Source organism: Cryptomeria japonica, chromosome 9 (assembly GCF_030272615.1).
Source record: "Cryptomeria japonica chromosome 9, Sugi_1.0, whole genome shotgun sequence".
Taxonomy (NCBI): Eukaryota; Viridiplantae; Streptophyta; class Pinopsida; order Cupressales; family Cupressaceae; genus Cryptomeria; species Cryptomeria japonica.
The window spans coordinates 353,806,422-353,816,335 of NC_081413.1; the positions used below are offsets into that span (position 1 = coordinate 353,806,422).

Here is a 9,914-nt window from a genome sequence, read left to right on the forward strand (position 1 = left end):
AAGGTACGGGAAGAAGGTTACCATGGTGAAGACACGTGGCAATACTTCATTAAAAAAAGGAAAGGAAAGGGTCTTTTATAGTCCACGATGCCAGCCATCTATGTATGGGTTTACAGATGGGTTAGAGCCCTATGGGACTACCTCATACTCCTTGCGGGAGGTACCTAACTGCACTACAAATGAGGTGTACATACCTTACCCCCTTGTGGGATTTGAACTTGTGACCTCTCTTTCAAGAGCACAAGTTCTCCACCACTAGGCCAACTCAGGCTGTACAATATTAAAGGCTGAATCTCATTGATGTATGAAAGCGACAAAGAGAATCTGCAAACCGACTTTATAAGGCAAACCATCTTCATGATCAAATACTAAATAGAGATTATGTTGACAATGACTTTTTGATCAAGACTCTCATGGCAGACAAAGATCATAGCACTCATTAATCTATATTCTTAACAGCGATTCTAATAGAGCAGCATTGTTGACTTCAAAATATCAAGAGACCAGAGCAAGGATCGACTTCAAACAACCAAAGGCAAGTAGCGACTACAAAGGAGATTTTTATAAAGGACGGTGATTCAAAGACAAAGGAGTGACGTGTATATTATTCCAAATCAGAAAATCATTGAAGACATGGTACAATTGCCTGAAGACAGATTTGTGATTTGCTAATGAAGTTAATTTTATTAAAAAACAAACAGCGACGGTCAAGTACAAAAGAAATATATTAATGTCTTATATTATAGCCGACTTAAGAAAAACAATGCTGGTCGTATTACTCATAATGTGGCTGACGTCTTCAATTATTGTATATGCGACTTCAAGAATAAATAAATGAACTGATATTCTTAGCAAACTTTAGCAAGACAGCTATTCCAATTGAATGTTGAAGACAGTGATTATACGTTCAAATATAAACGATATGAATTGAATAAAGTTTGCAGCGGTTGTATGCAAAAGTCATTACATGAGGATATTGAAATCACTATTAAGGCAGCGATGTAATGCACATCAAGGTGGCGACTTGGTCAACAATCTAATACAGACTTGTCTAAGGTGGTTAATAATAATGACAGCATATGATAATGGGAGAATATAATAAATGGTTTAGAAGTATATGGACAGGGATTACTAAATCCTACAGATGCAGCGTTGTGCATTCCAAATATGGCTACGATCAAACAAGCACTTAAAGATGAATTCATGCGGCCTGGCAAACACATTGATTAAAGACGTGGCATTTGATTTAATAATAATTGAAAATATACGTGGCTAAAAGAATGGATAAAACATTTGATCTATTCAAGATAACAAACAAAGAATATCTTGCTAATATCCAAAAGGTGCGATTAGGAGGAAGTTAAATATAATTTGAATTAAAAAGGACGTGTCTCATCCAAGAGGTATCTACTCTAAAAGACACATCTTTAAGTAATAGAAGATATATGAAGGGAGTCGATTTGATATAGAGGAATTAATACGTGTGAGTAATTCTAAAACTATAATTCAGATAGAAAAGAACTTTCAGATAAATATGGTGTGTGAACTATGAAAATATAAAAAGGAGTGAAGTATGTGTTGTGAGTGGGGTGTAATGAAAATATCATATATCTAAAGTGTGCGAGAATAATTCTGAGATTATAACTCAGAAAATAAAGAGTTCTCGAAAGTGTGTGTGAGAAAATGAGTATATAAATAATACTGAAAATAGAACAGCATATAATCAAGATACATACATATTCATGAAGTTTTAAAAGGGAGAAATTAAGATTTGATAATCAGATTTATGAAGAATATTGAGGAGAGCTTTATAAGGAAATTATGATCAGTTTTTGTGACAAATTTATTGTCATCATAAGAGCAGTCTATGGCAGAATTAGAATTAGGAAATTGTGAACATCAGTGTGATAGATCTGTGATCAGATTATAGGGGACTTGAGCAGAAGATTATAATAGATTGAATAAGAGAGTTTGTGGAGAGAAATAATATCCATCATCAGTTGTAGCAGCAACATTCAGAAGGTGGAAACAAAAATTCAGATTTGGGAGTTGGTACTTCCAGTGGGTTGGTGCTCACAAACATAGGGGTTGGTGTCTCTAGTAGGTTGGTGCCTACAAACATTGTAAAAAAATAATTGTATAAAAGCATTAATTTGTCGTGGTTTTCTCCCGTAAGGGTTTCCACGTATATATCTTGTGTTCTACTTGTGTTCTTGTTAGTTAGATCACATATGAATATTAGTATGCAATGAATATGTTAATGAGATAAGTTATATATTTGTGATTAAGTTGAAAATGAAAGATACCAGATCAACTAACCTTGGATTTGGAACAATATGCTTATAAACTTAACTTTGATTTGTTATCAATATGCAATTCAAACATAATGCTTTACATGAATTATTTTAGAGACAACAATATACTCACAGACATCAGGGAGACAAAAATCAATTCTTCTGTTCATATATATATTTTTGAATAGGAGGTTAACGCCTACAGGGACCACATCAAGATGACTTACAAACTCTTTCAGGATGTCTCTCCGGTTACAATCACTCTTGTCTTGATCCACAACAGTGACCTGTCTTAATATAACCTTCACCCGACCAGTGCTTTCCCCCAGACGTCTTTCTCCAGGGGGGAAAATGAGTGCGATATCACTTGCATTGGAAGGCAGAAGTGTTAGAGTAGTCTCGGGCCACACTTGTATGCATTCGCATGGTGCTTGGTATTTGCATCTCCTATGTTGAGTTCGATCTTTGACTCCAGCTATAGGCCCGACCTGCCACAGTAAGAACCGATGTGTGCTCAAGGAAATAGCCCACAAAGAAGATGTGTCGACTTAGTTATTGCTGACTATGTAGAATCACCGCTTCTGATTGCCTAGATAATTACTCTCGAACCCATAGCCGTATGTAATCATTGAACTCCTTATTTGAGTTGGGCTCTTATAATTCTCACAACATTGATCAAGCCACGATATCAATATGCCCAATGAAGAAATGTTGAACACCCTTATTTAATCCGCAAATAAACTCCCCAAAATATATATAATAATATCCAGAATAGAATAACCCTATTTTCAAATAGATGCAACTTATAACAATTCTGTAAATATCTTTTATTTCTGCATTAAACACTTACAAATTTGCCCATTTGTGAACTCCGTCACGAATCCACTCCTAGGAAGAGTCAAGTTTCCATCCAACCCTTTTGTCGCTCTTGACGGTTTTCGTCTCTAGAAATCATAAGTCGTTTATCAAATTCTAGCCTCCTTTACAACTCCCAGCAAGCCTCCTTATAAAGCCTTTTGTGAACTTTCTAGAAGATAAGGCTGACTTGACAATTGGGAAACTTTATTTAATAAAGTGACATTATAATATTTTATTATTTAATTAAATTAATTAATATTAAGTCAACATATGAATATTTTATTTATATTTGGATAACTTAATAAAAATCAATTCAATTAAATGTCACTTGAAAAATTGGGGACATTCCAGAAAAAGTTTAAATTGGTGAAATTTGTTGTTATACTGATTCATCCCCCCCCCCGCCTCTCCTCTCAGAATAATCATGTGCTTTTCAATTGGCATCAGAGCCAGGTTCCTTCATAAAGCCTAACCACTTGAAGGTAGATCGTGTGAGCACACATGGGAAAAAGAAAAGGAAATAGTAAAAAGATATTAATAAAAAGGCACCAAGTACAAGGAATGAAGTAAATGATAATGAATTCTTTGAAAGAGAAACCCACTCCATATGCAGTGATGATTGTATTGATATCATAGAATCAAATACATGTGATACATAGAAGCTAGCAAATGTGATGAGGTGGCACTTGGAATACACATGGCAATAGAAGATGATGAAGTGACAAATGAAGATGACCTTGGGAATGAAATAAAGAAAAAGACAATAGAGGAGGTGAATATTGAAGATAATGATTCAAGCACTAGCTTGAGCAATACGTCTGATGCAAAGGGAGCTCTTTTTGTAAGAACCTCAAAGAAGGATTTGAAGAAGAAAATGAGGCATGTAGTGAAGAAGAGGATGTAGATCTCATGGAAGAACTTCATTATGTTTACAAGGACAATGAGAAACTCAAGAAGAGGATTGCAAAACAAAAGACACAAATTCAAGAATTGTGTAAAGCTCAAGAAGAATCAAATGAAATAATTGAAAATCTGAAAGTACAACTAGAAGAGACTATATGGACTGAGAGTGTAATGAAAGATCAATTCAAGGAAAAGAAATCAGATTATGATAGATTAAAACTTGAAGTTGACTCCTTAAGAAAGGAATTGGAAAACTCAATGAAACAATTAGATCATTCAAAAGAGGCTACCAACTCTAAGGAGTCATCTCTTGTTTATCTCTTCTGTGGCCTTGTCATAGAGCTTGGCATCGCAATAAGTAATTTCTGCAGGATGGTATTTGAGGCATTGGATGCCTCCATGATAGAGGTTTTGACATCTTATGCAAATGGTTGTCCTAGGTGTCGGTCCTTGTACAACATATTTCCAAGCAGGTCCTTTGGCTCCAAGGGAACAAGTTCTAGTAATTGGTATCAACTAGGTTACATTTGAGCCTGATGCAGAGGGGGAGCTTGATTCAGAGACCGAGAACTCTCTATTTGCCATTGTATCTAACTTACAAGTACAGTACAACATATTTAATTTTTAAATACAAAATAAATAAGCATAAATTGAACATAAATTAATATAATTTAGCATAAATTAGTATTTATCAGCATAAATTCAGTATAACTGAGTGATTTTATTTTTTTAAAAAATATAAATCAGCAAAATAAATTATTTATAGCAAAAATAGCAAGTTCATTCAAAAAAAACATTATAAATGAACAAAGAAATGCTCTTAAATTCAAATTTTTGGAAGTAAAATGGTAAATAGTAATACTACTCAATACTATCAAATTATAAATTGTTTACAATCTACCTACCAGATTTTAGTAGTTGAAATGAATTTAAATGCTTGGGAAAAAAGAAAAAAAATTACTAACTGCCCTTGAATTCTTCTAAGCTGTCCCTAAAATTTGGCTTAAAATCCCTGCAATTAGCTCAAATATATGCAAGAATGCTGTGTGAGGAAGTGAGAGGGGGTGTATTGGCTTTTATGAGCAAAAAAAGTGCAAATTTTGAGCCTTTTTCGCATGTCGCAGAACATGTCCTACATCCTGCGAATCAATGGCAGGAATTCACCGATTTTTTCAAAAAACTTGCCAAAAACTCACCATAAAAACTTGTGAGTTTCACTAGGGCAAAAAATTGGCAAGTACTCATTGAATCTGCCATCTACACTATGATACACTCATGCCCATTCACTTGTAATTCCTAGCATTATCAAGCAATTGGTTTAATCATAATTTCACAAATGACTAATTAGAACAAAGTGCAAAAGAATGCCGATCATTAAATTCTCATAGGGTGCAAAATTTTGATAGTTCTATTACATCAATGTAGTTATTGTGGATATGAAACTGCAGATAATATCGTTCTTTATTTTAAATGCAATAGTTGCCAGATCCTCCTGGATGTGGCCTAAATCCTGCTGGATCCTGATTTTTCAGATGTACCAAATCAGCTTATGTGATTGAGGTGATTTTATTTCTTTGCAAACCAATGTCTCAGTTGAGATTTGTTCTGCTCACCACTAGCAAATTAAAGTTTAATATGTGTTTTTGTTTGTAACTTTATATTAATACATTTCAGTTGTTTTTTATTGTAATAGATATTTCCTGTCATTAATGTTGGCTTCTGTACAGAGTCTGGTCTACAAATCTTGATTGTCATAATTTTTTATTTTATTTGGATATATCTTTAATAGTCTAAATTTTTTTGAGATTTCCATATCAGCTTTTATTTGCAGGTTACTTTGATTGAACTGATGTGAGAAGCTAAATATATCTTTTCATTTGATCAGGCTGTTGTTTCACTAGAGAATGCCCGGTTATTGTGGCAACCGTTACTTCAGAAAACTATTTATAAGAAAGCTATGCAGTGCATTTTGCAACATTTCTTTGCGTGTGTTGGTTCAGAAATTCTTATGCTAGATGATATGTCTGTGGAAGAGACTTTGCAGGTGCTTCTGCAAATTCTAAGGAACATATCTTTTGTTGAATTATTGTTACAAGTCAAGCTGGCAAACTTTTTTATATGACTGAAATTGTTATATGGACAACAGCTTCGTAAATTGGTTCAGACTGCTCTTGGAAATATGTCTTCTTTACTGAAGTCTGTTATTGATGACGAAATGAGATTACGAGTCAGTGGAGAAAGGTTTGAAAAGGACGACAATGACTCTCAAATCTTGTGGGATCAATTTGAGAAGTTGATCCCGTCATTGCACAAGCTTCGGCGAATCACAGGCATGTGCAGGATTTCCATGTCATTTTTGATTTGTTGGTTCATCATTCTCAAGCTATTTGTTTCCTCTGTAAAAGCATATGGGTTTTCATTGTAGCTTTCTATTGTTACTATCCTTTTCAGCATAAATCATTTGTTATTTTGGTGCTTGTATATCAGATCTTCTGGACATGTCATTGAAGTCTATCACACTTTCATGGGAGAGTGGGGAGCTGATTGTCAGTGGCTTCAACTCTTTAGAGGTAGTGATTCATGGCTCCTACTTCTTTTCCATCCTTCCTTCAGAAGAATTAGTTGTGGTTCTGCATTGTGCAGGGGATAATTATCTATCTATGTAATTTATTCTTGTATTTCCATTGAACTGGACATTCTTTCTGATAGGATTTTATAGCCTATAGGACTACAATGGTTCCCAGAAGAAGTTCTCGGGTTATTGCTTTTGCTACAAATAATCATCTGTGTTCAGTTTGAAAGACACTTAAGCCACGTAGATAAATTTTTCTATTATTTTTTCTCTGCAATATGATTTTACAGTAAGAATTGTTCTCATTACAGGTGCAAAAGCTAGTTAGAGCAATTTTCTCAGACACAACACTAAGAAGGGAGTGCTTGAAGAGAATTGAAAATACGGAGTTCATGTAGGTTATCTTGAAGGTTTTGCTAAAAATTGGCTGCCAGTAAATTGAATCAAGTTATCCTTGTGATCAAAGTTTCAAGGTTTTTTAAAACTGTGTGATCCACTAAAAAACAGCTTATCAGAAAACAACTCCAAACAAGCAGCAGTATCCAGAGGTTCAAGGCAGGAAGGTGCAAAACAACAAAATGACATCAAGTTTATCATATATTATTATTAAAATGTCTTAATACATCACGATGCCCATTTCATCTACCTATGTATACCATCTGTAGCTATCCGATCAGCTCAAGTGGCCTCCTGCTGTATGCCAAAGATCACAGCCCTACTTTTCTAGAATCTATGAAATTCGCTTGTCATCTTACACAACATTTTACATGTATTTAGTTCCAATTAATCAACTTAGCATGTTCAATAGGAAATGATTTTAACATGACTGATCACTGACTAAATGATAGCCCTAGGGAAATATTTTCTTATAATGGATCACTTCAGATAAATAATTTGAACCAGTATTCTGTATTACATGGTTTCAGAGGCGAAGTGAATATAGTGAAACTAGTAAGTTCCAGTATCTATAAAGTTAGATGTAACTTAATAACTTTTCCTTCTTACAAGTATTGTGATGAAATTCTTCTTAATGTAATGTTTTTGATTAAGGTTCAAACAAGTTTTGAAGGGACCTGAAACCCTTTTTACATTGAGTTGCCAAAGAGATAAAAAGCAGTAAACCGGCAGCAAAACATCAGCAAAAGATCAAACAAAAAACACAGAACAACCTAGTTCAAATTTTTATGAGCCTCAGTGGCTTCAGCTTCCAAGTGAGACATACTGAGGGTGATTTTCTTCAGGTCCTAGATATCTTGGAAGGGTTGTTCTGCAAATCTCTTCAGACAGGCTCTAGTACGCTTGCACGGTCCTTTATTCTCCCCCTGCTCCTTCATCTTATCCAAGGCCTCAACATCCACCATAGTCCCTTTTTGCTGAGTTTTTCCCAATTTCTCTACTAAGGTATTGAAGCTTTCAGCGAAGTTCTTGACTACTCTGTGACTAAAAGTTACAAGAGATGAGATTATCATTAATGTTTTTAAACTTGTTCTCCAAATTTTGAATTCTCCCTTCATAATCATTTTTCAGAGCTTCCCCATTTTTCACGGTCTTTTGTAGAGTCAACAATAGTTTTCCTTTCATCCTCATTCCACAGCCCCTCACTATTTCCGTCCTGTTTGTTGCTGACCAAATGGAGCTTGAGGTCGATGTCCTTAATTTCATGAAAGATTTTCTTGTTCATTCTAAAGTTGTCAACCGTAGCATTATGAGCTATAGCCAGCACATCGTTAGGGTTTTCCTGTTCAAAATTGAGGAGAGGAGAAGAAGCATTGAGATCCCTAGGGAAGCAAGTTCTCCCATCCATGTCGGTGGTAGGTGTAGACTCCTCAGAAGGCTATGAATGGAAGCATCAGTCATTGATTTGTTCTCAATACCAGGGGACTTGTTAGCAGATTTAGTTGTATTAGGCCCCTTCTTCTTGGCTACAAGCATCAGCTAAGAATCATCATCCTCCATTTGCCAATCATCCTCTTCAGAGTAACGACTTTTAGAGTTTGGAGGGGGGGGGAGGGAATTGCAATGTCCATAAATTAAAAGCAACAAACCCTCATGGAGCACCGTATTTTTTTAGGATCTTTTATGTGATCCTTGATATTAGCATTAATAGAGGAGAGCAAATAGAACGAAAAAGAGATTTTCACATTATGCCTAAAATGGTTTAGCATCACAAAATCATGACCAAAAAACCTAGTGAAACGACCATCCATGGAAAAATACTGCATGAGTACCTTAAGAACAACCCACCACAAAGACTTGATTTTGCCAATTTCATAGCCGCTCTTCAACACTTTCACCAAGTTCTTCTCCTTTTCCTCTTGGGGAATTTGTTAATGTGATGTTTGTTACAACTTTGCTCTTAAAGAAATGCTATGGCGGTTATGTATACAAAAATACTAAAATTGGTTCCTATGAATGTCTTGTTGTTGTAATTTGCTAAACATTTATATCATGGTTTTTGGAATTTTTATTTCAAGTTGAATTTCTAAAGTTACTAGATTCATGGTAATATGAACCATAGCTAAATGCAATTATGTGTGGATATGTTAAATGACTTACAAGTTGTAAATTATGGAAATTTCAACCAACAAATACTTTGAAATGCCTATGATGTCATATGATTGAATTATCTTTGACCCACACTCATGGTTTAATATTTGAGTATTAAAGGTATATCTTCAAAACATATTTGTTTTTTATTAATGAAGCAGTGAGAACAAGGGCATTGACCCTTTACATAGCAAAACTATTAAAAATCATAGCGCAGAAACAACACTATAACAACAATTAACAACCATCAGCAAAAAGGAACCAAGTCTTTAGAAATCAAAAACAACAACAGAAAACAAAAAACAAACTACAGGGGTGCCTTGCGCACCCCAGTGGCATCCATAGCACTGTTCCATTCATTGGACAGGAACTTGTAGAGGTCCCTAGCCTCCTGCTTGTCCTCCTCAATGTCCGCATAGCGTTCCCTCAGCAGAGAGAGGGTGAGCGTGGAGCTATGTAAAACCTGCACATGGAATTTGTTAAAGTCCACCATTTGGGCTTCCCAAGCCTCCATCTTGTTCTTGAGCCGGTTGACATCCTCCTTGATAGTCTGCAGATCAAGCACAGGGCCGAGGGTTTCAATTCTCTGTGTGATGTCCAACACATCTATGCTCAGCTTTTCCATTTGTTGGAGAGTAGGGACCTCCTGGGGGTTCTCAACAGCCATGTCATCCGTAGTTTCTTCGGTCTCTTTGGGCACACCACCAGCAAGGGAGTTATCACTATCATTAACTAGGCCC

The 9,914-nt window shown here is 35.4% G+C and overlaps 1 protein-coding gene across 5 annotated transcripts in view; it reads left to right on the plus strand.

Annotated features, from left to right (window-relative positions):
• Positions 1–7,542, plus strand: part of LOC131029698 (centromere/kinetochore protein zw10 homolog) — a 211,385-nt gene extending 203,843 nt beyond the window's left edge. For all 5 annotated transcript variants that reach the window (XM_057960297.2, XM_057960299.2, XM_057960298.2 and 2 more), the window contains 5 exons: positions 5,941–6,099; positions 6,202–6,385; positions 6,543–6,625; positions 6,939–7,021; positions 7,135–7,542. In XM_057960297.2, the coding sequence (XP_057816280.2) occupies positions 5,941–6,099; positions 6,202–6,385; positions 6,543–6,625; positions 6,939–7,021; positions 7,135–7,237 (612 nt within the window). In that variant the 3' untranslated portion in view covers positions 7,238–7,542. The remainder of the gene's footprint in view (positions 1–5,940; positions 6,100–6,201; positions 6,386–6,542; positions 6,626–6,938; positions 7,022–7,134) is intronic.
• The last annotated feature ends 2,372 nt before the right edge of the window (positions 7,543–9,914 follow it).